General features: G+C 40.0%; 1 protein-coding gene across 6 annotated transcripts in view; it reads right to left on the bottom strand.

Moving 5' to 3' along the window:
- The window catches only part of BBOX1 (gamma-butyrobetaine hydroxylase 1), a 57494-nt gene extending 31193 nt beyond the window's left edge, over positions 1-26301 (bottom strand). The window contains exons 1-4 of one of the 6 annotated variants that reach the window (XM_080642768.1): positions 25622-25973; positions 25207-25481; positions 15611-15864; positions 14356-14470 (exon numbers count right to left, since the gene is read on the bottom strand). In XM_080642768.1, the coding sequence (XP_080498894.1) occupies positions 14356-14470; positions 15611-15829 (334 nt within the window). In that variant the 5' untranslated portion in view covers positions 15830-15864; positions 25207-25481; positions 25622-25973. Of the gene's footprint in view, positions 1-14355; positions 14471-15610; positions 15868-25206; positions 25482-25621 lie in introns of those variants that run through there. The other 5 variants (XM_080642767.1, XM_080642770.1, XM_080642769.1 and 2 more) reach the window with 5 other exon arrangements.
- Between the last annotated feature and the right edge of the window lie 1015 nt (positions 26302-27316).

The following is a 27316-nucleotide window of genomic DNA, read 5'->3' as shown; positions in this document are numbered from 1 at the left end:
TGTTCATTGCTGGGTAGACGGATAGATAGATTAGTTTTCTACATGGCCATATAGCAAATGTGTTACCTTTATTACAAACTGTTAAATAATTTACTGATGAACCTTCATTGTAATGTTTAGAGGAAAATCTTATGTCCTGGTGACAACAGACCAGCGTGGAGAGTTGGTATGCTCCAGATGCAGTATTGTCAAGCAGAACTTCTGAGAAAATTAAGAAATATTCTGTTGTACTGTCCAGTACTGTGGCTACTAGCAACAACCTATGGCTATTGAGACTTGACATATGGCAAGTGGAACTGAAGAACTAAGTTTTAAAATTTAATATTAACTAATTTAAACTTAAACTTAAGTAGTTACATGTGACTGGTAGTAGATGAGATAGGGCATGAATAAAGTAAAGTGCATGGAGGCAAAGAGGTCTGGTTTTAAATATTAATTTTTGCCTCTTAGCAGCTAGTTTCTTGGTCTCTTCTCTGAACCTCTGTCTCATAATCTGTAAAACAGCCATTGTTATATTTACCTTGCAGGTCTTTTATTAACAATGCAGTGAGATTGTACAAGGAGCCTAGCACAGTGCCTGGCACATAGTAGACTAATAATCCTATCTAATAAAAGAGTAATATGCAAATTAACCCTCACTCCACTACACCCACCAGCCACGCCCACCAGCCACGCGCACCAGCCAATCAGAGAGAATATGCAAATAAACCCAACCAAGATGGCTACGGCCACAGAGAGCAGGAGGGAGGCTTGGGTTTCCCTGGCGATGGAGGAAGCCAAGCTTTCTGCCTGCTCTTGAGGCCTAGGCTTCCACTCAAGGCTACAAAGTTTCAATGATAGAAGATAAATATAGCCCAACAGAAATGGCGGCAGCCAAGGAGCTGGAAAGAGCAGGAGGCTAGGGTTGCCCCCGCTAATGGAAGAAGCCAAGCTTTCCCAGGCCTCCGCTTAAGGCTACAAAGTTTCAATTATAAAAGATACATAAATCCCCCCAAAAAAGGCCAGAAGGCTTGGCTCCGCTCTAGGCTACAAAGTTTCAATTGTAGAAGATAAATAAACCCCAGATACCAGGGCCTCCGCTTGGGTCACCAGGGGGCGTGGCCGGCCTGCAAACCACCATAGGCCCCTCGCCCAGGCCGCCCCACGCCCCAAGGGAACCCCCACCCTGATCTGGGACATCCTTCAGGGCAAACCAGCTGGCCCCCACCCGTGCACCAGGCCTCTATCCTATCTAATAAAAGAGTAATATGCAAATTGACCATCACTCCAACACACAAGATGGCTGCCCCCATGTGGTCAAAGATCCTGCCCCCATGTGGACACAAGATGGCTGCCACAAGATGGCCAGCAGGGGAGGGCAGTTGGGAGGGACCAGGCCTGCAAAGGAGGGCAGTTGGGGGCGATCAAGCCTGCAGGGAAAGGCAGTTAGGAGGGACCCAGGCCTGCAGGGGAGGGCAGTTAGGGGTGACCAGGCCTGCAGGGGAGGGCAGTTGGGGGCGATCAAGCCTGCAGGGAAAGGCAGTTAGGAGGGACCCAGGCCTGCAGGGGAGGGCAGTGAGGGGTGACCAGGCCTGCAGGGGAGGGCAGTTAGGGGTGACCAGGCCTGCAGGGGAGCAGTTAGGCATCAATCAGGCTGGCAGGGGAGCAGTTAGGCATCAATCAGGCTGGCAGGGGAGTGGTTAGGGGGTGATCAGGCTGGCAGGCAGAAGCGGTTAGGAGCAATCAGGAAGGTATGCAGGCGAGCAGTTGGGAGCCAGCAGTCCTGGATTGTGAGGCCCAGTGGGATCGGGCCTAAAAGGGCAGTCGGACATCCTTCGAGGGGTCCCAGATTGGAGAGGGTGCAGGCTGGGCTGAGGGATACACACACCCCCATGCACGAATTTCGTGCACCGGGCCTCTAGTAATAATAATAATAATAATTAGTATAGCTAGTAATTTCTGAGTACTTTCTAGGTGTCAGGAATAGTGCTAGGTGCTCCCTATATATTATTTCCTTTAATGTCCACAATAAATATATGTGAGAGATGCTTTCAGTATTTTCATGTTACAGAGAAGGGAACAGAGATCCAAGTCCTGTAGCTAACGATTTGCAGAGTTAGTCAGTCAAATCTAGGTGACTGATTCCAAAGACTGTAATTTTAACAACTACACATAAAACAAACATTGGATGCCCTGAAATACGGTCATCCCATGTATTTTTATGTTCCATGTCTGAATGTCCATAGCTTTTCCTGTCCCTTATTGAAGGAATTCTACTAGATAAATAAGAAAGCAGAGCAATTTGCAATAGGGAACACTGTGTCTGAACTTGTTCTAGCATGGGTGTTTAAAGGTAAACCTTGGCTCCTCGTCAGGATTTTACACGCAGAAGAAAACATTATGAGTAGGCTCCATTGCACAACTCTACAACAGCATTGCTTTTCACCTGTTGTGAAATGAACTGTGGCTTCAAAATCAGCCGGCTCCTCTACCTTATGCCATTGTAATTCAGGGATCCATGTCAGTTTGGTTTTACTTGAGGCCAGTATCACTTTCCAGAGAGCTTTGGTGACCGTGGCCAGGAAATAAAATAAAGAGAGATTGGAAAAACAATTTCACTAGATGTAAATGTTTTTAAAACTTTGAGTTTGTATTTTGACTACTTTGGGGGATTCCAGAAGCATCTGCTTTGGGCACACACTAAATACATCTGTATACATTTATAGCATGTTTCAGTGAATTTGTTTCCACGTGAGTCACTTTCCCATGATAGAATAACACGCACACACAGCACGCTCGCCAACACACAAGTGCACATACACAATACTCTTTGTTTTAAAACTGCAGAAGGAGTTAGATTCTCTCAATCAAGGTTATACTCTGCATATGTAAAGTTAACCAATTTCACACAAAGATACTGGGTATCAAGCAAGGTTATCAGCCCCATAGAAGCATGGTGTGGACCATAAATAATTCAGGCCGGCAGGACTTCACTTTCAGAGTGTGGTTACAAAGATTTTTAAGTTCCACAAAGTTTGCAGTGTTCCAGCTATAGCTCTCATTGTGGTGTGCCCTGGCAGGAGTTTTGCAGAAATCAGTGACCGAGGGCCACAGCCCCGTGTGGAACCTGTGTCCTAGGATGAGCCACTCAGACACTTCATAACGCTAAGGGTGTCTTTCAGAAACAGCACTGTGACTCACCAGTTTCCAAATCCATCATCACATTTCGAATGTAAGCCACTCACATTTCTGTGAGAGAGAAACTGCATTTTTATGAAATCCATGAAAGATAAACTACATTTTATGAAATCCACAGTAACTTTAATATTGAAAACGTAATTTAGAAGCATCTTTTTCTTTTTCAGTCTCCCCCAACTGTAAAACATGATTCCTGGGGCCCAAAAGAAAACCCGTTTGACTAGAGTAAATCATTTATCAGGCAGATACACTGAAAGCTAATTGAAATTTCCCACGTGGGTCTGGATACATAAACAGTGTGGAAAATGACGGAGTATTTAAGGCATGAACCACCCCATTTAATTTAACTTATGGGCCCGCTAATAAAGACTTCCTTGAACATGTGCTTCACACATCATAAAGTTTACGAACAGGCTACAGGCTGACTTTCAAGAAACCGTTTGTACAAGGTTTCCTTCTTGGGGTTATGAATCACATTCCCGGCTCCTAAGTTCTATTTCAGAAAAGGAAAAGGCACAAAGAAGCGCTTCAGCTACAGACTCATGAGCGCGACATGCCAAGTTGCAACGTGTTATTTCAAGAGGTTAGGACCTTCTGACCACCTGCGCCTAACTGTGCTGTTGGCTCTGAAACAGCCAATCTCTTACTGTCTTTTCCTACAAATGCCTCATAGGGGTCCAGTTAAAACAAAAATCTGACCCCTAAGACACCCGAGTGGAAATGGGGCTTTGATTCTTCTCTCTGCACTAAGGGGATCCAGCCCTCTTTGGATGTGCTTTTTCTTCTTGTCTAGTGAACTCAACATGTCTTTCACGATTCTGGTCACGTGTCCTCACTTCGATTGAGATCTTCTGACTCTGAGATGAGGATGTGAATGCAAGCAATTGATTAAAGAGCTCTCCTGGGGGCACTATTAGGAGGTGGAAGGTGTATTACTGATCAGGTTACTGCTTTTGGCCACAGGGCTTGGCACTGCTGGACCTCATGGCAACACTGTAGAATACACTTCAGAGTTGTCCCACCCTGGGGCAGGGAATCCCCTCACTCCTGGTCTTTCTGGCCTTCCGTGTGTCCTGGCCAATGGTGCTCCCAGGCAGAGAAACCTTCCAGCAGAGAGACAACCAAGCAGCACGGAGCTGCTGGCAAATGTAGGAAGAGTGCTGGGGTCTATGGGCGGGCACTGGCAGCCTCTACTGTGCCTCCTTCAGGATCTGCAAGAGTGGGTGAGCTGGCTGTCTTCTCTGGTCCCCGATACATACCACAGTTACAGTGATTGTCACATTATGCTGAAGTGATCTTTCACTTATTCAACACATGTTTATTGAAAGCCTTCTGAGGCAGAAGAGATCTCATGGGTGAATAGAAATAGATGTAATTGCTTCCCCTGTGAGGAAAACAGTGAATAAACAGGGAAACAAACACATAAGCACATAAAAGTACACATTGCAGCAAGTGCTGGGGGGTTAACAGGGCATATTGATACTCATTGGGAGATAGATGGGGACGTATTTTTACATGGCAGTTATGAAAGGACTAGCTGAAGGGATGCTATTTAAGTCAAATCCTTAGCGGTGAGAGAACCCAGTCATGCCTAGGTCAAGGGGGCAAGGAGATGAGTTTCCTGGTGGGAGGGGCAAAAGGAAGATGGAGAATCTCTTAGCTTGTTGGAGGAATTCAAAGTCACTGAGGGAGAACACACGAGGCAACAAGGGCATTTAGCAGATGAAGTGGAAGTTATTTCCAAAGCTAGCTCATCGAGGATGTACGAGGCACACCCAGAGATGAATATATTGGTACAATTTGATAGGGATGTTGTGTCAAAGTTATTAACTCAAGGTTTGAAGGTAACAGATCTGGATTCAAATATGAATTCTGATACTTCCCATCTAATGACCCTCAGAAAGTGATCTATTCTCTCGGTTCAATTTCTTCATCTGCAAGTTACGGGATGAAAACAATCTGCAGGGTTGCTGTTAAAGTTAAATGAGATGATGTCTACGAAAAGCTCACCATAGTATACTTGATTAAATATGCACTTGAACCAGACCATCTGGAGGAAAACACACTATGATGTCTAATCATGCTGCACGCCCACTAATCTCTAGTGAAGTCTTATACTCTTCTCGCTGACAGTTTCTCATGTTCTCTGTCATCAAATCTCCCACACTTCCTTTTCCTACTCATGCTCAGCTGACAACTTTGCTTCGTATTTCAGTAAAAAACACAGAAGGACTCAGAAGAGACCTTCCATGTACTCCCACCATCACATTTGCCAACCTGGCTGCATCCCATGTCCCTATCACCACTTGTGTAGTATAAGATATATTTATAAATGTATTGATTGCTTTCTCTACCAAGATGTAAACTATTTAGGGACAAGGCCTTCCTCTGTTTGGTTCACCACTACATTCCCAGCACCTAGGACAGTGCCTGGTACATAGTAAACACTCATAAATATTTGCTGAATAAATTCATAATAAATGCTAGATGCTCAATAAATGGTCATTAATCTTAGATATTTTCCTAGATTCCAACTGTCTAGTGGGGAAGATGGTCAATACATAGACACTGACCATTCATTGCAATAACTGCAGTGACACTGAGAAAGGAGCCCACACAAACTGCTGTGACCACACAGAAGAGGGAGGGGGGTGAACGGTATTTAATAGAACAGATGATCTTTATTTAAATTTTGGCTCTGCTAGTACTTGTCTCTTTGATTTTGGATTAATTACTTCATTTCTATCAGCCTCATTTTCCTCATGTGTAAAATGATTGTAATAATAATGCAGCCTTTGTGAAGCTGTTGCTAGGGTTAAATTGATAAATAAATATAAAGTACTGAGCTCAGTGCCTGACCTAGAGTAATGCTTTTTAAAAAAATCTGAATATATTAAATATTGATAAAATGACACATTAATTCTAGGATACAAACAGACTGATGACACTGGTGGTAAACAGAACCAGAAAGTTGTCTTTGTACTTAATCCTTGCCTTGCAGATGAAAAAGAGGATTTCTTCAAGGCATATGAGTTGATAATATTCTATTGACATATAAATTCTTTAAAAAATGTGAGGAAGAAGATTGGCGATCGAGTAGAAAAAGTGATAGAGGAAAAAGAAGGCAAATGATGTTGGTAGTTCAGAGAGTTGTAGTGAAGGCAGGAAGATTCGATTGGATTCTGAATTATTTTGATGATGGAGCTAACAGATTTTCTTGAGATACTGGATGTACAGTATAAGAGATAAAGGGGAATAAAGGGTGATTCTGCTACCAGAGAGATGGAATTGCCCTCAACTGAGATGGAAAAGACTGTGTGAGGAGCAGGATTATCTAAAACCTTTGAGTCTCATTGGAGGATCATCTTTTCTCTTTTTTATTTCTTATTGCTCTAAGTATATTATTTTATAAATCCCCTTCTTGGCTGTCCATCATATATTTTGCTTGATCACGTTATTCTGAGGTAGAAACTCCCCTTATGCCCTATTGAAGTTAGAGTTTGGAGACTCTGCTTCCACCTGGTATGAGCATATTGTTTTTCTTTAGTTATCTTCCCTGTATCTTCCTTATTGAGATTATCTACTTGTATACAGTCATGAGATTGTACCTAATTTGGGCCTGAAATTTATTTCATCTAAGTATTTAGCTTACACATGAAATATATCTGCTGATTGCTGGTATTTTAATCTATAGAAATCCTTTAACTATTACTAAATAACACAGCCACTTTCTCTCAAGTTTGTTGGCCATCCCAGCTTCAGCAAACATTTCTAACTCACAGATTGAAATTAGGTTTATAGTTGATCAGACTTTTCACTGCTATCCTTAACTTTATTTCAAACTATCTGCCAGGAAGGTAAAATTTTGGCCCAGACTTTGAACTAATGTCTGAATGACCAAAATTCTTTCCAGGGCAATAGTTCACTCCTGAGCCACTCTCATGTTTTTAATCAGAAATATAACATGATTACTTTCACGTAAGGGACAGTCTAACATAAGATCTTACCATGCCACTGTTGTTTCCCTCTCCTCCTGTTCACCCAAATGCTCTTCACTATGCCTCTGATCCAAGTTCATGGCTCTCTGAATTGGAGGAAAAAGGGAGAGGGAAAGGACCTAACAGGCTTTGAGATCTGTGTCCAGGCACTGTATGAAGCCCAGCTGTTGCATTTTATCCTCTATTCTTCACATCCCCAAACTGAGAGGACTGCCTCTTTTACATAGAAAAAAGTGAGGCTCAGATCATTTATGAAACTAAGTCAAGTTCACAGAGCAGAGAGTCAAAGACAGCTCTGCTGATTCCAAAGCCTTATCTCCTTTCATTACACAGTGTTCCACAGGTGAAGAGCATTCCTGACATACAACACTCTTTCACTTTCTCTCTAGTCACCTTTTTTTTTTTTTGAAGAAAATGTATATGCTTCCATTGTTATAGTACAGCTTTGCATTTTAGTGTTAAATTATGTCTATTTCCTGGGCTTGCTTACCTTCTAATCTGTAGTTTATGGTTTGGCTCAGGGATGCATATAAATAACAGATTGAATCACTGGTAAAGGGCTTCATTGGGATGTGAGTTGGACCCTGCAAGGTGAAATTTGGTCAGACAGAAAGAATGGACTAGGCGATCTAGGAAACAAGGAAACTTGGATAAGAGTAAGAATTCATATGCTTGTGGGCATGGCACCAGGTTGTGGGATAATGGGAAAACATTGGACTTCATTGTGCCACAGTGAGACACAGAGTAAGAGGGAGCAGAGAAGATGGTGGGCAACAGGAGAGGGAAAGGACCTAACAGGCTTTGAGATCTGTGTCCAGGCACTGTATGAAGCCCAGCTGTTGCATTTTATCCTCTATTCTTCACATCCCCAAACTGAGAGGACTGCCTCTTTTACATAGAAAAAAGTGAGGCTCAGATCATTTATGAAACTAAGTCAAGTTCACAGAGCAGAGAGTCAAAGACAGCTCTGCTGATTCCAAAGCCTTATCTCCTTTCATTACACAGTGTTCCACAGGTGAAGAGCATTCCTGACATACAACACTCTTTCACTTTCTCTCTAGTCACCTTTTTTTTTTTTTTTGAAGAAAATGTATATGCTTCCATTGTTATAGTACAGCTTTGCATTTTAGTGTTAAATTATGTCTATTTCCTGGGCTTGCTTACCTTCTAATCTGTAGTTTATGGTTTGGCTCAGGGATGCATATAAATAACAGATTGAATCACTGGTAAAGGGCTTCATTGGGATGTGAGTTGGACCCTGCAAGGTGAAATTTGGTCAGACAGAAAGAATGGACTAGGCGATCTAGGAAACAAGGAAACTTGGATAAGAGTAAGAATTCATATGCTTGTGGGCATGGCACCAGGTTGTGGGATAATGGGAAAACATTGGACTTCATTGTGCCACAGTGAGACACAGAGTAAGAGGGAGCAGAGAAGATGGTGGGCAACAGGAAAATTACCCTACAGAGTTGTGCAAGCCAGGTGTGAACACAGAGGCATATTATTTCAGACATGAGATGATGAAAAGCTCCAACCAGACATGAGATGATAAAAGTCAACTAAATTGTTGGCAAAAGAGATAACCAAAGCAATATTTCCCCCCTATAACCTGTTGAGTATCAGTCTTTTCTGGGAAAACATACAATATGCATGGAATTTTGACAGCCAATGGAAAAAGGAGAAGTGAATTTCACTAATAGATTTCAGCATTTTTTCTTTCTTTGTAAACAAATATACTGCTCAAGAGGTTCAAGCAGCCTCTTAGGACTAGCTGGTCTCTATAGTTATTTACATCCGCCTTCTAGGGAAACTTGTGAAGATTGACTTAATCTGTAAAGCGTGACTTTGCCCTTCATTCAGCATTGCACTACTCTAGAAGATAACTAGACACTATTTCTATCATGTAGATAAAGATTTGGAGGCATAAGAAGGTTAAGTAACTGGCTCAAGATCATAGACCTAGCAACACCTAAGATCAAGAGCACTCTTAACTTCAATGCTACACTGTTTTCTTGATTAACAGCAAAGTTACAGATTGAGAAAAATGCAGAGTTTTGAGGGAAAAAAATAGTAATATTAGAGGATTCATTGAATAGAACAGAGGCTGAAAGTCAGCTAATGTGTTTGATTATTTTTATTTATTTTTTGCCACGGGCACATTTAAAAGTTTGGAACTGAAACTTAAAAAGAATAAATTTAAGTATGATGAAAATATTTATTACCCCCAAACTAAAGTTGTGTAGTTCTGTGATCTGCCACTTTGAAAAAGCAAAGTAGAATCAGAAGTGAGAGGTAACAGTTTTTAACCAGTTGTCGTGTGTGTGTGTGTGTGTGTGTGTGTGTGTGTGTGTCTGTCTGATGACTCTCCTGATGTGTAGGCACTAGCAAAAATGGCAGGCTAAATATGTAACATATGTGCAGGTTTGGTAACAATGAAGCCAGCATATAAAGTGGTCCAACTTTACTTCTTGAAATTGCCACACTTTTACATTGTCTAAATTTATAAATGCTAATTTTAGAGTCCAACTGCCAATGGTATAAAACCCACTTCTAGCCTGCAAGAAAAAGTAAGCCTAGTTTCTGAGAAATGAAAGTTTTTCATTCACTGAAGAAAGCTCATTCTACTTTTACTCTGTTAGGAAAAAAAAGAAACATAAAGAGGAAATTTAGTTTAATGTAACTGCAGAACATTGTTTTTCCAATAGTAAAAAAGGTATATTTACCTTAATTTTTGATGTGGCAAGTGTACTGAAAAAAAAAACACAAAACATGGAAAGGAAGGGGACTGTAATAATTCTTCCTTGAATTAGATTTGCTTTAGGTTTTCAAAAATATCCTCAGATGTTTTAGAGGTTTTTAAACACATCAGCTTTTAAAAAATGTAATTAAAAACACATGGCCAGGGTATTATTTATTTAAACATTTTTTCTATTTGTTATTTTTTTAATCGAGGTAAAATTGGTACATAACATATTAGTTTTAGGTATATGGCATAATAATTTGATCTTTGTATATACTACAAAGTGATCCCAACAATAAGTCTAGTTATCATCATCAGCATATTGACCCCCTTGACTCATGTTGCCCATCCCCAACTCCCTTCCTCTCTGATAACCACCAATCTATTCTTTGAATCTACAAATTTTATTTTGTTTTGTTTGTTGATTTATTCTTTAAGCTTCTCTATATAAGTGAAATTATACAGTACTTGTCTTTCTCTGTCTGACTTATTTCACTTAGCACAATACTCTCTAAGTCCATTCATATTGTCACAAATGGCAAGATTTCCTTCTTTTTTATGGCTGCCTAGTATTCTGGTGTGTGTGTGTGTGTGTGTGTGTGTGTCTATGTGTGACATCTTTATCCATTTATATATCAATGGACACATAGGTTGTTTCCATATGTTGGTTATTGTGAATAATACTGCAATGAATACAGGGTGCTTATATCTGTTGGAATTAGTGTTTTGGTAGAGATTAAAGAACAGGACCACTGACCTCCTATCCTACAGGACGATATATGTTTCTCTTGAATACAGATTCTACCCCCATCCTCTCTGCTACTTCCCTGGTTTAGGCTCTCAAAGTCTTTTGAAGGATCATTTCTAGGCTGTGAAGGGGTCACCCTGCTCCCAGTCACTCCCCAGACCAGTCCATTCAACACAGATGACCAGACCAGGACCTTTCTACAACACAGATCCAATAACTTAACTGTCTTTTTAAAAATGAATACAAGCCAAGAACCAAAGAGGTACAGTGGAGAAGGGGGAGTGCAACAAAACTAAGGAGACATTCACAAACATTATATGCCTTTGTCAAAATCAGAAAGATTCAACTCTGAAACTGTAAAATGCATTCTAAAAAAAGCAAAGCAATATTATTATTAAATTTATCAAGATCTTAAATTCATTTCTCTGGCTTTATAACATAAGCCTGAGAACTAATGGAGGGAATAATCCTGAGCTCTATGTTGAGAAACTCCCTTGCCGAAGGGTTTAGGACTGAGACTCTTAATAGGGCACTTAAGCCTCTTCCTGGTTTGGCCCCTTCCTTCGGTCTTGTGGACTAATAATTTTAACTTTACCAGCATTAAACTAATTGCAGATTCCTAACCCTACCCTGCTATTTTATACTTCTGTGATTTTCCACAGGCTTTTTTCTCTGTTGAGAATTTCCTCACTTTCTGTCTTTGCCTGACAAACTGATTCTTCAAAAGCCAGCTAAAGCATGACTTCCCTTTGAGAACCCTTTCCTCATCTCTTCAGATTCCTTCCTCTATGTTGTAGTTAACCTTCTATACATGCTGTCATGGACTTAAATTAATGTATTTTACTTATTTGTTTCCATGGCTCATGCACCCTCCTAGACTTGGTACATCCTGGAGGACAGAATACATATCTTTTTTTTTTTTTTTTAAACTTGGTATTTCCTTAAAGAGCTTCCAGCACAAAATAAATACCCAATCTATGTGCCACTAGAGAGGACATTGTGAGGGCTGATTATTAGCCACGTCTTCCTCCCACCTGTGCCTGTCCCATGACAAAAGCCTTTTCTGGCTGATTATCATCTGTCTCTTCAGTTTTGAGTTCCACATCCAGTGTCAAGGGAAGATCAAGGAAAAGTGTTCTGCATCTTGACGCCAGATTTTAAAAGGCTCTCCTCACTCTAAGGAATGCGCAGAAGAGGAGGAATTGCCACTGAGTACCGAAAACCCAACAAAGGCCTTTCACAAATATCACCGAGTCTGTTTACATGTTCTGGAGTACAAATGTTTGAAAATATGCAATGGCAGTAAAATAACGTGTCAAGTTTTATGGGCAAAAAGCCATAAAAGCAATACTCTCTAAAATGGCCCATTAATTTATTCCCTAACCCACCGACTGCACAGCTTGAGAATATATTTTAAAAATCTGATCTTGTTTTAAACCATTAAAATATTTTCCAGTGTCTAAATAGCAGCCAGTTCTCCTTATATTATTCATGATTGCTGTGTGACCAGCTTTTTCCACTACTTAACTGAGTATAGTATCATTTCCATTTTGCTACTGCCTGATAGCATTGAGAAATGTAAGCTATAAACTGTGCTCTTCAAGGAATATTAATGGGAGGGGGGTGGCCATATCCTTTTACAATGCTTAAAAGCTTAAGCTGTAATAATAAGAAGTTGGCTTTTATTCCCTGAAATAATTAAAAGAAGAGCCTGAAGGAAATGAAAGTAAAATCCAACAGGATTACAAAATCAGGGCAGGGTTAAAGAAAAATATTTTGAGTGCCAGAAGAAATTTAAAATAAATAAAAAAATAATAATACATTTGTGATTCTGCTATTTGACCCAATTGCTACTCAGTTATGTAACTGGAGAGTCCATGAAGTAACTAGCAATGTACTCACTGGGGAAGGCAGGGAAAACATATTTCCCCGGCTACCCATATGGATTCCGCCAGCTGGCTGGGCTTGAGAAAGAGGAAAATGATTCCTGGTGGTTTAGACAGAAAGCACTGGAACAAAATCGTGTCAGTTGTCAGAATGGTGAGGCTAAGGGACTAGAGGGACCTAGTTCTTTTATTTTTTTAATTTTTATTGATTTCAGAGAGGAAGTGCGAGGGAGAGATAGAAACATCGGTGATGAGAATCATTGATTGGCTGCCTCCTGCACCCTCCCCCCTTACTGGGGATCGAGCCCACAACCAAGGTATGTGCCCAGGACTGGAATCAAATCCAGGACCCTTCAGTCTGCAGACGGACACTATATTCACCAAGAAAAGCTGGCTGGCTAGGGACCTAGTTCTTGACAAGACTGGCCTGTACTTGAAGTGAAAGGAACAGTCATACCCTGTTGATAAACACAGGACAAGGTCAAGCTGTGTGGTTGAAGTCAATTAATTAGTAACATTTCCATACCCAGTAAACTATTATAAGTCTAGCAATTAAAAGCATGGAGAGTTACCGCACACATCTGAGATGTTCAGAATTGAAAAGAGTAAGGTACTATCTCTATTTTGGGATATGACCCAGAATTTCCAGAGAGGTGTTACAAAATTCAAGGAGCCTGGTCAGTTGCTCAAAGAGGCAGAGGTCCAATATTTCCGGTTAACAGTGGAAAAGATAGTTCAGGAAAACTGTCCTTGTTAGTGTGTTTGTAGAAGTTGAGATTCTAGAAAATACATAAGAATCATCATGTTTCTAGAATTTGCCTTTGTCCCACATAATCTTTGATACAAATCTTCAAAATACACAGAGAGTGAATTATTAACACTTCCTACTTCTCTCTAGTGCCTCTTCTTCTTCTTCTTCTTTTAAATATATTTTATTGATTTTTTACAGAGAGGAAGGGAGAGGGATAGAGAGCTGGAAACATCGATGAGAGAGAAACATCGATCAGCTGACTCCTGCACACCTCCTACTGGGGATGTGCCTGCAACCAAGGTACATGCCCTTGACCAGAATCGAACCTGGGACCTTTCAGTCCGCAGGCCGATGCTCTATCCACTGAGCCAAATCAGTTAGGGCACTAGTGCCTCTTCTTGAGCTAATGTGTATCTTTTAAAAGTCATACTTTAAAAATACCTATATTAGTATTTATTTTATTTTGTCTCTCTGCTCAAGAATGAAGTCTTTTTTTTCTTCCATAGCTTTAATTAATGCAGATTTCCTGAACATTTATGTGCCACAGGTTCCCTTGAGACCCATATAAATTCTCCCCAAGCAAATGTGCTGTGCATACTTACACAAACATACACAAACACACACACAGACACTCATATAAACACATAATGGGGTTCATGGATCACACAATTTTATCTGTGGATATCAGGTTAGGAATTCCTGCTTTGTTGATTTGGTGTTATTCTGGCCTTGGGTCAAATTATTAAGAAGAGCAACTCTGGTTTGTTCTGCCACTATGCAGCAGACACTTTCGGAATATCTGCTGTGCCAGATTTCACAGTATATGACAAGGATACAAGTTTGCTGTATTTCTTTCCTTCCTGTCTCTTGAGAATGTCTAGAACGGATCTATATTTCTTTCATCACTATCCAAATGACCTGTGTTTGTAAGTCATTAGACACTCCACATAAATTACCATAACATTTTAACGAAAGCACAAGGGTTTGAATTTGATTCTGAGCAAATTTCTTTCCATACGAGTTTTAAACGACATTGAAGACCATGATAAGGTTACCTGGAAAAAACAATTCTCTTTGGAGTTTTTCTCTGGCCTGCTGTGAAAAGCATCTCTTCTTCAGCCAATCAGCTTCAAATTCACTGTAATGTTCGCTTGGCCATGTGATAAGAACCTTATAACACAGAAAGCAAATATCACCTATATGTATATTATGCTTCTATATACTCAGTTCTCCACTATTGCCCTGTTTCTGAATGTCATTTAGATAACCAGGGAATCAAGTTTTCCTTCTTTTTGCATATGTATGCACAGGCATAGAATAAGCTTTTGAGAAAACAAGATCACTGAAAGCCACTGGGATCTGAGTTCTGAAGCCCCTTAAATATCATACAAGTAATAAAACCTGGCTAGACCTGACATTCTTGTTCTATATTCTCTAAACCTTTGATTTCCAAACTTTCTGCCATGACTTGAAGTTAGAGTATCAGAAATAGTAATGATGTGACCAGGCAGATAATAATAATAGCACAAAATAACACCACATCGAGTGCATACTGTATAATGAGCACTACAAACATAACTCATTAGTCCTCATTCTACTCTAGGGAGAAGGCATTACTATCACTGACATTATTTCAGGTGAGACATGTAAGAGTAAATACTATTTCTATGGTCACACAGCTAGCATGCAGGGAACGCTGGGAGTAAAGTGCTCGAGTGGAGATGAAGACAAGAGTGGGAGGAGTGTGACCTTGCTGGTCACATTTGCTTCTCTGGTAACTATCCTAGTATTTGGAAGAGAAGCATAGGGTGGTGGCCACATCTAGTTTGTGGTTTTGAGAGCTATGCTTTTGGGAATTCTAGAACAAGCCTTGTACATCTACTTACTAATTTTGAGTGCTTACTATAATGCTAGGCACTATGCTAAACATTTTATCCATATTATCTCATTGAACCCTCACATTATCTCTCTGAACAAAGTCTGTTAGTATCCCTATTTCACAGATGAGTTAACTGACGCCCAGAAGCATTCTTGTTATTATAGAAATAGTTTGTTTGTGTCTCCAAGGCTGTCAGTCACTAAAGGAATAATGAGCAACACTAGATTTTATGAACAATAGTCATAGTAATAAAAATAGTAGTAATAATAATAGAATCTTTCAGTTACTGAGCAGGCTTACTTTGCACTCAGCACTACCCAAACCTGATGACATGTATGATCCAATAATAATTCATTATTTACATTATTGGAGATCAACCCCTTTATTTATCTTGGGAAGGAAGGGAGAAATGGTAATTTAGAGATAATTACCCTTTTTCTGTCAAACGACAAGTCTTTAATACCAATGTTCACATCAAGAGATTCCACGAGAAATTTCCGTGCTTTTGCAGAATCCAGGTAGCAGTTGGGGCACTGGCAGTTGTCCCTCAGCCACACGGCAGGGTAGAAGGACTCCGTACCATCCTGCCAGAGAATCTGCATCAGATGAGCCCCATCCAGCACTTCTACCTTCTGGATGGCGCAGTGCATGTTTCTGGTCCTCGCAGGTAAATCTCGTCAGCTACCTGCTATGGCAAATCAGTGTTATAAGGCATCTCAGGCAGATTGGGTCTGAACTTGACCTCTAAGAGTGTAAACAATTCAAGTAGACCCTGGCTTTGGCTATTTGCCAGTTTGAGGTTTGACTTAGCAGCACTGGGACCTTTGTCCTGGTGAGAGTATTTCATATGCGGTAAATAGAAACACATTGACTAAAAGTCAATAAGATAAACATGCTGAGTCAGGATCCAAAGAATTCCTTGTTTTTCTCACAGTCATTTTAAATAATAAATTCAGAACCAATGACGTGCACTTTTAAGTTCTGTTTGTATAAAAGCTCTGGAATTTTTGTAAGAGAGAAAAATGCTTCATAGACTGAAAGCACAACAATCATACTTGTACTATTTTAACGGATGCCTAATTGTACATGCCATTAAAAAAAAGAACAGTTTATTGATTTTTAGAGAGAGAGGAAGGAAGAGAAATATCATTGTGAGAGCACAATATCTATTGACTGTCTCCTATATGCCCCCCACCGGGGATGGAGTCCACAACCTGGGCATGTGCCCTGACTGGGAATTGAACTGGCAACCTTTGGTGCCCAAGAGGATGCCCAACCAACTGAGCCACACAGGACAGAGCTGCACATAACTTTTGAAAAAAAATGTTTCTGTGACACAAAATTACTAAGCTTGTTCTAATAAGGAGAATATTAATGCAATTTTAAATTTTACTTGAAGAGGTACTGTAATCCAATACATTGTACTATGTCTATTCTATCATTAATTTTCTTTAACTTATATAGTGCATTTTCTCAATGTGATATAAAAGTTCCTGGGCTCTGCAAAGAATGTTTGGTTTGTTCGCTGAAGATTTTCTGTTTGAATAGAGTGCACCTTGAGATTTTGGTTAGTTTTCTCTAACCCTTTCATGAGTACTTTCATGGCTTTCCTTGGGAATGCATCACTTCTTTTTATTAAGAAATCCACCAAATTTCAGAAGATGCAGTATTGGCAGGAAAGGGAGTCAAGTGAGAGAGAGGCATGTGCTGTGAACTGAGCACCTCAGTGTTGATTCTGATTCCAATCATGGCTATAAATTTAACCTTCAGAAATCATATCAATGTTTTAAATCTCACTTTCTTCATATGTCATTCTCCAGGAATCTAAACTTAGGTGGAAGAAATAGAATTTATACTGAAGAAGTAGAACTTCTTAATTTCTTTCATATTGTAATTAAGTCATCATTAATAGAAGGGAACATGTGACAATAGAAACAAAGCTTCATTGTCTTGGGACGAAGGGGAGGCAGACACACACACAGTGACTGCTTAACAAGTATCTTCTATGTGCCAGGCACAGCAATTGTCAATGGAGGGTTCAGTGACAAGCAAGACAAAATAGCTCTCCATCTTTCTTAAACTCATAGATGGAAAAACTTGATACATCATTAAAAGAACTTAAAAAATACTTCCCACAACATTAAAATAAAACAGCTTTTAGGTGATTGTTTTATATATACTTCATTAGCTTGGATAATGTAGTCAGGTTATAAAGGAGGGCCACGACCAAAAAAAAAAAAGGCCTCTTTTTTTTCATTTAGCTAAATCCTTCTAAAGTTATCTAATGATGAAAAGGAAAATAAAATTCACTGGGATTCATGCTTATTCCCATTTGGGAACTCCCATCTACTTTCTCTTAATAATTTATATAGCAACAGGAGAGCGCTGTTACCTAAAAAATCATCAAAAATCTAATTTAGTTCAAACCTGGGTATTTATCTCAGATTGAAAAAAAGGCCCTCGGGAAGTCCCAATGTCAGTTTCTCTGCGGAAGGAGTAGGGAATTTAGTTTTCCTGATAGAAGGGGCGGCTGGCAGGTTTTCTCATAAGAATGGTTTCCAAGGACAGTGATGGTCCCAGTAAGCCTGGCATAGTGTAACCAGTCCATTAAATCACACATGATACACATGGACAAAATGGAAAAGTGTAGTAAATTTTATCTAAGTCAGGAGTTGGCAATAATTTTTGTAAAAGGACAGATAGTACATATTTCAGGGCTTGTAGGCTACATACAGTCCCTGTTGCGTATTCTTGTTTTATTTTTTCAAACACTATAAGAATATAAAAGCTATCCTTACACCATGGGCTGTAGAAAAATAGGCTGTAGGCCATATCTGGTGGAGGGTTGCCTGTTTTGGTCAAGTTACCAAAGTCATGCTTTCACTACAGTGGAATAGAATCACACTTAACTACAGAAAACAGCCCTCCTTTTCCTCCTCATATATCAGGTTAAACCTATTCAAATATATACTAATTAACGTTGTGCCTGCTGCACTAGAGGGTACAAAGATCACCATGAAGTTCTAGACCTCAAGGAAAAGAAAGTTAATTATGAAAGTCAATAAAAAATAAGTCTGGGCACAAATGGCATTTATACTAGTAGTTGTCCGAGAGGCTCCAGGACACCTCCTTAGGGAAAATGGCAATTTGAGTAAGCCGAAAAGGCTTTATGATGAATGTTGCTGAATGCATGTTGATTCCATCTTATTTTTTTTTCTCCCTCATTCTTTTTTTTAAATCCTCACCTGAGGATATTTTTCTATTGATTTCTTTTAGAGAGAGTGGAAAAGAGAGGGAAAGACAGAGAGAAATATCAATGTGAGAGAAACACATCCATTGGTTGCCTCCTGCACAAACCCTAACCAGGGCTGGGGCCAGAGAGGAGCCTGCAATCAAGATACATGCTCTTGAGCGCAATCGAACCTGGGACCCTTCAGTCCACAGGCCAACGCTCTATCCACTGAGCCAAACCAGCGAGGGCTTTTCCTCTCTTATTCTTTAGCACAAGCATGTGACTAGTAATTTGCTATATTCACAACTTCTCTTTGTAGCCAAGGTTAGTGTGTGATATGATACTGGCCAATGAAATATATCTGAAAGTGGCTGAATTTAGAACAATTTTAAAATAAGCAGACTTAGCTGCCACATGATGTTTCCCCTTCTTCCTGCCTGGAATATTGATGTGGTGTTGGCAATGGAGCAGTCATTTTGCAAACATGAGGCAAGAAGCAGAAGATTAAAATCTAAAAGTAGCCTGGGCTCCCCATGGTTCTGTGAAATCATATGCCCAGTACTGGACAGTCATGTCTGGACTTGTTTTTACACAAGAAAAAAACTCCTTATGGATGTAAACCTCCATCTGCCAGCTTTTCTGGATACAGATAGACTGAATCACAAGCAGAAAAATTTGTGAAAGGTCATTCCAAGGAGAGGGGTGGAATGAGCCAAGGAACTAAGATTTTCTGAGTTTGAACAACAGAAAATATTTGGTTTAGCTGGAGCCAAAGGCTATGAGAGACAATACAGGTTAAAAGAAATTAAAAGGTATGTTGTTACCAGGTCAAGAAGCTCTAGGCACACAGGAGTTTGGCCTTTATTCTGTTATAAATGGAACATTTAAAATATTTCTTCCAGGAGGGAGATTGACAAGGGAGATGACACTGAGTATAGTGTACTGGAGGCAGGTAAAAACACTAGAATTAGAGAAATTGTTTGGAGTTTTAGTAGTGATGAGGTTAAGAATAAATGAGAATGCTGGGAGTGGACGTGTAGAGGAAAAGCTGGGAGGAGAGGTGTGAGCCACGTTGTAAAGATACATTTGAAAGTGTTCCTTAGTGTTTGTCCTCTTTAATTTCTCTTTGGCCCTTTTATTAAAAACCATTTTATGAAAGAGAATGACTTTTTTTTTCTGATTCCGTAAGAAAACAATTCTTTGGTGAGCTTGCTTAAAAGGAGCAATTACAATAATCTATTAACGATGATCAAGAAATGCAATGCAGAAGGCAATTGTTCACATGGACAGCCATGTGAAAACACGGATGTGTTACCAGGCATGTGGTTATACCAAGATTTCTTCTAGTGTGAGGCTATGCTTTTTTAGTGAGTGGAAAGCAGACAAAGGGGAGATTCTGGTTTCCCAGCAAATAAATATCCACAGGCATGATGGAGAGCCCAGAGGCCAAATAGCAGCAAGAAAAATTATTTACATACTAGAAGCCCGTTGCAGGAAGATTCCTGCAAGAACAGGGCTTCCAGCGGGCTTCCCTCCCGCCACCGCCACCCCTCCCGCCCCCTGCACTTTCCCTGGTGCTTTCCCTCCCGCCGCCACAGGCCCCCTTGCTTTCCGCTTTCCCTCTCTCTTCCTTCTATGCTGTCTTCAGTCTTCACTCCATCTGTGTATGCAAATTAACCGCCATCTTTCGTTGGATTAATTTGCATACTCGCTCTGATTGGCTGGTGGGCGTATCGGAGTGATGGTTAATTTGCATGTTTCTCTTTTATTAGTGAAGATATCCCTTTTTGTTTATCTGAGTATTCTTTTTGGTACTTAACCTATTTATAAACTGATGGATTAATCACGTGCTAAGATTACTTGCCAAGAACCAAAGGCAAAAACATATCTTGAAATATCAACACATGAGGAAAAACCTTTGTAGCTTTCAAGCACATCTTCTTTCCCCTGTGACCATATTTAATTTTTAAAGTACAATGTACAAAATAGCCAAGGGAGGTGTAAAGTACAGCATAGGGAATACAGTCAATAATATTGTAATAACTATGTATGGTGCCAGGCGGGTATTTAAAATATTGGGGGGACTACTCTGCAAAGCTTCTGATTGTCTAACCACTCTGTGGCACACTTGAAATGAGTGCAAAATAATGTTGAATGTAAACTGTAATTAAAAATAAAATCTTAAAAAATACATTTACAAATTGGTCCTGGCCTGTTAGTTCAGTTATTGTAGACTTTAATCATACCCCCTTCATCCTCTCTCTTCTCTAAATCCACTCAGTTTTTCAGGCAATTTTTCATAAGATGTGATATCTAGATTCTGCACCTTTCCAATCTATAAGTGTTTTTTAAAAATGGTTTACAAGATACCATAGATGAAATATTTCTAGTACAGAAAAACATGAAAACTAGTACTTTCTATGTAGGAAGAGTAAAGAATATCTAGAAGTTTTTTTTTTAAATTTTTTTTTGACCTTGTGAGTTTTAAAGAATAGTGGTAACTGCTTATGGGCAAGTCGTTGGTTCTAAAATAAGAATATTTGTTTTAATTATATTGCTATTAAGGTTACAATAATAGTAACAGTAGAAGCTTACTTTATTGAATGCCTTTTCATGCCACTCACTGTTCTAAGTGCTTCATGTATATTAACTCATGGGATCTTCATTACAACCCATGAGAAATCTACTGCAATTACCCAAATAAGCAGCAAAGAAAGAGGTTAAGGGATATTAGCATATAGATAATAACAAAAGCCATCTTAAGCTCTTCAAGGGAGTAAGACTATTAAGAAAAATCTTACTCATTTATTTTTATCATCCAAGTTCCATGTGTGCTGATCTATATTCTAAATTCAACTAATTTTCAGTACTGTGGTCATTAATGGGTTTGAAAATGTTTTGGTTGGAAAGGATTTTTATAAAACTTAAAATCAGATACATTGATTCTTAATGGATACATTATTTGAAGGGTGCATGTTTTCACCACAATAAACATTGTTCCTGTACTTAAAGATGGCACTGTGCCCATGTCCTAGTTATTGTTGAAGTGATCACACCTACAGACATCTGCACCAACAAACACTAATTATAACCCAAACTTCTACTTCAAGCTTTCTGTCTCTCTATTTCCTCCTCTTTTGTTTTATTCTCCTCTTCCTATCTAGCATGTTTGAACAGGAGAGGGAAAAGCATTTTTTCCAGATATTAGGGGAACCTGAGACTCTTCCCCCAACCCACTTGACCAGTACATATCCTTAGGAGGGTATTTCAAGAGAGGTTGCACCATCTGTACTTGGCTGATGAGAGGTTGCCTGAGGCACATGAGAGTGTGGAAGAACTGGAAAGACATGGGTGTTGCTGAAGTTAATTGTTTGAGTGTCTATGAAGGAGTTGGCGGGTCATTTCTACTCTTGACAATCCCTTTCTCAGCTGTAGGACAGATGTGCATAGCAATCCAAACCAAAGTACGGAGGAACGAATGGGAAACAGTTTCCCTCTTTAATATTCCTTGGCTTATGTAAAGGAATTTGCTTCACATTCTGTTGGAGCAAATGTGAAGAACATTAAAAAAGAAAAAAGTCAAGGATCATCAGTATTTGAAAGCAAATTATGAAAATGTATAAGCTGTATATGAGTGTAATTTTTTAAAATCTATTTTTCAATTTCGTCCACTTGACTTGTTAAAAGTGAGCCCATTTGAAGCATCATGGACATTTAGATATTTGATAAACTATTGTGTTTCTTTGGAGGAAAGAAATAGAAAAAATTAGATAACTCATATATATTATATATATTATATATATTATATATATATTTCTACTTGCTCCACGATTATAATTTAATTTATGAAATATCACATTAGTTTTGGGGGGGAGGAAGTAGTTTTTCTTGGCCCAAGAATCAGAGCTTGGATTGGTGGAGATTCCTATCTGATATGATAGAGTTCTTTTAATTTCATCCTATTACTTGGTGGGTGTGTGTGTGTGTGTGTGTGTGTGTGTGTGTGTGTGTGTGTGTGTTATTTCTTCCCCACTCCCTTACCCTATTTTTCCCCTTCAGAGTTATGGAAGTTTGTTTGAAATTCCTGTTTGGCACAACCAAGTTTGTTTTAGAGATTATCTTGCTGCAGCTATGGGTGTGGTTTCTGTCTTTTTATCTTTTTAAAAATGTGATGAATTCACATTTTGTCAGCTGGTTTCTCCAGCGCTTTTTGGAAAGTCAAGAAAGTGGCTCTGAAAATTATTTTATGCATTGAAATTAGAAATGAAATAAAAAATAAACTTAGAACTAGAACTCTTGAACCAGAGAGAAACAACCGGGGATATCACTGGGTTCGGTGCAAGGAAAAGGGAAGCTCAGAGATGTTGGGTGTGACTTGTCCAAGCCCACACTGCTGGTTAGTGGCAGAGGGTGTCCCAAAACAGGTTGGCCAGCCCATTGTGCACAAATAAAGTGAATATTTTCTAATTCTAATAAAAGACAGTGCAAAAATTTCACGAATGCGAATTATAACTAATTTGAATTATAGGTTTCAGGTGGGATTCTCAGGAAGTTGATGCAGAAACTTCATAGTAACTATACATAAAATTAAAATTGAAGGAGGTTAATAATATACACTTGAGAAGGCTGATTCATCTACTTGATTACTCATCACCCAGAATAAAAAGTAATTATTTCTTGACTGTTTTTTAATTGGAAGATAAGAATAGAGTGAACTCATGTTACCAAATATCAGTTAAAATTCATTTTCTCTTCCTTAGGTAAGTCATCAGACCTGCTGTCGTACTAGCAGGATCCCATGTATTTGACCTCCTGCTCCTAGGTCAGGTGTGGGCAAACTTTTTGACTCGAGGGCCACAATGGGTTCTTAAACTGGACCAGAGGGCCGGAACAAAATCATGGATGGAGTGTTTGTGTGAACTAATATAAATTCAAAGTAAAGGAGCGGAGGGGAGAGCAAGAGAACCGGATAGAACAGCCGAATCTGGCCCGCGGGCCGTAGTTTGCCCACGGCTGTCCTAGGTGGTAGGATCAGAAAATGATCAAAATGCAAGAAACATGCATATTGTAGGGGTGTATATGTATAAGGTGTATATATAAAACCATTTATTCAGCACTTACTATGTTCTGGCCACTCTGATAGTGCTTTCTATGTGTTAACCTTATTTAATCTTCCTGACAATCCTATGAGATCAGTACCATCACTTCCATTTTATAGATAATCTCCCTTAAAAACATGTTTTTATTGATTTCAAAGAGGAAAGGAGAGGGAGAGAGAGATAGAAACATCAATGATGAGAAGGAATCATTGATGGGCTATCCCCTGCACATCCCACACTGGGGATTGAGCCTGCAATCCGGGCATATGCCCTCATGAGGAATCAAATAGTGACCTCCTAGTTCATAGGTCAACCCTCAACCACTGAGCCATGCCAGTGGGCTTTAGATCGATCTTGAGCTTGGATAGATGAAGTAGCTGACTTGAAAGCAGAGGAAATAGGAATTTTTGACCACTGCCTAGTACTACATCATGAAGAACCGATGGCTGAATGATTTTCCAGGCAATAAATTCAATTCACCAAAAATGTACTGTTAAAATAGTAGCTAAAATCTCAAGACTATTGGTTGTTAGTTGACCTCACCATGCTACATTTCATCCTTGGAGGGAGAAGACCTAAAGTTGTTTCCTAGACATTACACCATAAAGGCTTAAAAATATTGCTCTTCCTTTATATTTCAACTTTTAATCATAAAACTCAATTAACTTCCATTTAGTAAGGTTGAGGTTGACTGGATTTTATTAGCAGTGTCTGAACTTTAATATAATTTGAATATATACACGCTCTAATAATTATACTTGCTACATAAGGCCCTTCAACTTATATATAATTTTATTTTTTAAACTTGATTTAATAAGTGGTTGAGTTACTTAATAATTTATGAATATATGTTCAGCTGAATAACATATTCTATAAAGCCATTCAAAGAACCAGTTCATTATCTTGACCAGGTTCACTATTCTGCTTGCTATTTTGTTTCAAGTCTCAAATTATATGCACTCACTTGTTTCTAAATTATAAAAGGGAAAACTTTAGCTTCGCTCTGATGGAATTGCCACATTCAGATTGGAACTCCAGTGATCAAGGCGTCCCTTTACCGATGTAATGCAGAGTATTGATGCTAGACTTAAGAAGATTTCTAAAGCTCTGAACCAGGACATATATTCATTATGATAAATTTTATATTTCAATAAAATTGATGCAAAATACCTGTCATAGCTCTTCTTGAGCTACATTTAAGGAGCAAAACAGTTGAAAGGGTGCACACTATCCTTTCTAAAGACGTTTGGTACATCTAGCTTTTGGGGCTTAACAAAGGGCCAAGGTTTAATATGCAGTCACCTTTCTTTGGGTTGGGTTGTGAATTATTCAATGAGGAACATTCCCAACCAGAACACTCCTCCCCCACCCCCTACCACCCAGTCTGCTTTATAGACAATCTTCTCTCTGTCCCCTCTGTATGCTTTCTGGATCAACTTAGGGATTGCAAAGTAACTTGACTGCTAGACTAAGCCAAACATAATTAGGAGAGAGAAGCTGCCAAGAAGTAATCAGATCCACTGCATTCCAAAATCAAGTCTATTCCAAATGCCTGTTAGACCATCCCCATTGCACCCCACGTGGCCATGAGATCCATGCGCCTGGATTTCCAATCGGATGCTCCCCCCCCCACACCCAATGCATAGACCTGAATCCACAGACTCTTCAAAGATAGGAAAGTTCAGCTCCATCATACCTGTTCTCAGATGTGCGTTAGACGCCAAACCACGCAAAATATACCAAACGAAAGAAAATGTCTCCTAAATGTTCTTTGAGGAGGGAGCCTCCTGGTGCCCGTCACCTCCCGGATTGATCTGCCCCCAGTTTCCGATGTCTGATGTAGGGCTAGTACTTGGGAACCTTTCTCTCTGCTCCTGGCAGCTCCACTGCAGCCCTGCCCCCAGACACAGCTAAGGCTTCCAAATGAGGAGCGATGTCACAATCTGAAGGTGTAGCAACTCCTGAGAGGAGCTTGGAAATTTTAAAGAAGAAAAGAAAAAAAAAAAAGCTTTTATGGCCTAAAGTGAAAGCAGTTAGAAAGAAAAAAAAATACTTTCTCTCCTACAAGTGCCTGAAACCACAATGCCCAAGGATTCAATGAAAAGCATTACCTTAGTTCAGAACCTTTTTTGACAGAAGGAGGCGCAGGTCTCACCTGTCTTGTCTCCTGTCCCAGCACCAGCAGCAGCAACAGCAGCAAGTGAAGGAGCTGTCACTCCTGTCCCACCTGTTCGCAGTGACAACTCTCTTATTGCAAAACTCGCTTGGAGAAAAGGCATTGAGATGCACATTTAACAGGGAGGAGCTACTAGCTCTCACCTGAGCAAGAGGTGAGGTGGTATCTACCCAGCCACCATAGAATATTCCATGAGGGAGCTTGATCGGTTGTCCTGGGCTGGTACAAGGCGGGAACGGGGCCCCCTGAGCTCTATGCCCTGCTTTCTCTGCTGCTTTGGCTGGAATGAACAGTAGCTGCCAGAGAGGACTTTTCTGAAGGCACCTGGTTGCCCAGTGACTTGATTCACAACACACAGCCCTTAGGGTAACAAAAGGGAAAGGCCAGGATGGGCAGAGAGCCAGGGACCCAGAGCCTGGCTGCTGGGCATTCAGATGGGAAGTGCCCAGTGCAGGGGGAGGGCTGGTGGACAAGGCTAAAGTCCTAGTTCCTAAAAGTGTCCAGATTCCATTAAAAGGAAGTCTGCAGGTGGCAACAAATATCCAGGAAAGAGGGGCCTGAGCCCTCTGCCTTCCTCTCACCACCACCAGAAGCAGCATCAGCCTGCTACTTGCTGCTTCTTGCCTGAAGGGCATTCACAGCTGGGAGACTCAGGCACAAAAGAGCTAGACATAGAGAAAGCCCAACTCTCCATGGCCTCCTTCACGGTTGGCTGTCCAGGACAACTCCCCTTCCAGGGCTGCAGCATCCCCTCCTCCCTCCCTCAGTGATGTCCTGACAACTCCTTTCACAACATTTAAATTGTGCCCCTTCCTGCGGTCCCGCCTCCACCTTCTTCCTTCCTTCCTCCAAGTCCAGGTCAAGTTACTGACACCCAGTGCCCAGTGACAATAACAGCAGGTTTTGTTTCCCATGCAGGGAAGGACAGTGTGTGGATTTGGGATGCTTTTGTAAGCACCCCCAGCCATTGAAACCCACGCATGCCAGTGGGTTTCAGTTTGTTGTTTTTTTTACAGGCATGCCAGTAGCAATCAGTTAATTATATTCTAAAATTTCTGATGATATAATAAAAATACACTCAACTATTTTTATTTCACACCTGGTGATTAGTAACAATTATTGGAATACATTTGGTAAATTCTGTTTAAGCTTTGAAAATGTTGCTGAAAAAAAGGTGTTGCATGTACATGGTTTCTCAAAGACAAGTAAAACAAAAACAGCAAACAACAAACAAGCCTGTCAATAGTTAAAGTTTAAAAACCTGCACATATTGCCCTAGCTGGTTTTGCTCAGCTGATAGAGCATGGGCCTGCGGGCTGAAGCATCCTGGGTTCGATTCTGGCCAAGGGCATAGACCTCAGTTGCAGGCTCAATCCCCAGCACTGGTTGGGGCATGTGCCAGAGGCTACCAATCAGATATGTCCCTTTCATTTCGAGGTTTCTTTCTCTCTTTGTCTCTCTCCCCTTCCCTTCTACTCTCTCTAAAAATCAATGGAAAAATACCCTTGAGTGAAGATTAACAACAACAAAACCCCCTACATTGAAAAAAAAACCCAATAAAACAAACAAACAACTCCTAACCTTGAGTGTGAGAAGCCCCTTTAAGATTAAAAAAAAGGAGCATTTCCCT

The sequence above is a fragment of the Plecotus auritus genome (genome assembly GCF_963455305.1).
Source record: "Plecotus auritus genome assembly, chromosome: 9".
Classification (NCBI taxonomy): Eukaryota; Metazoa; Chordata; class Mammalia; order Chiroptera; family Vespertilionidae; genus Plecotus; species Plecotus auritus.
This window is presented reverse-complemented; position numbering and strand designations above follow the sequence as displayed.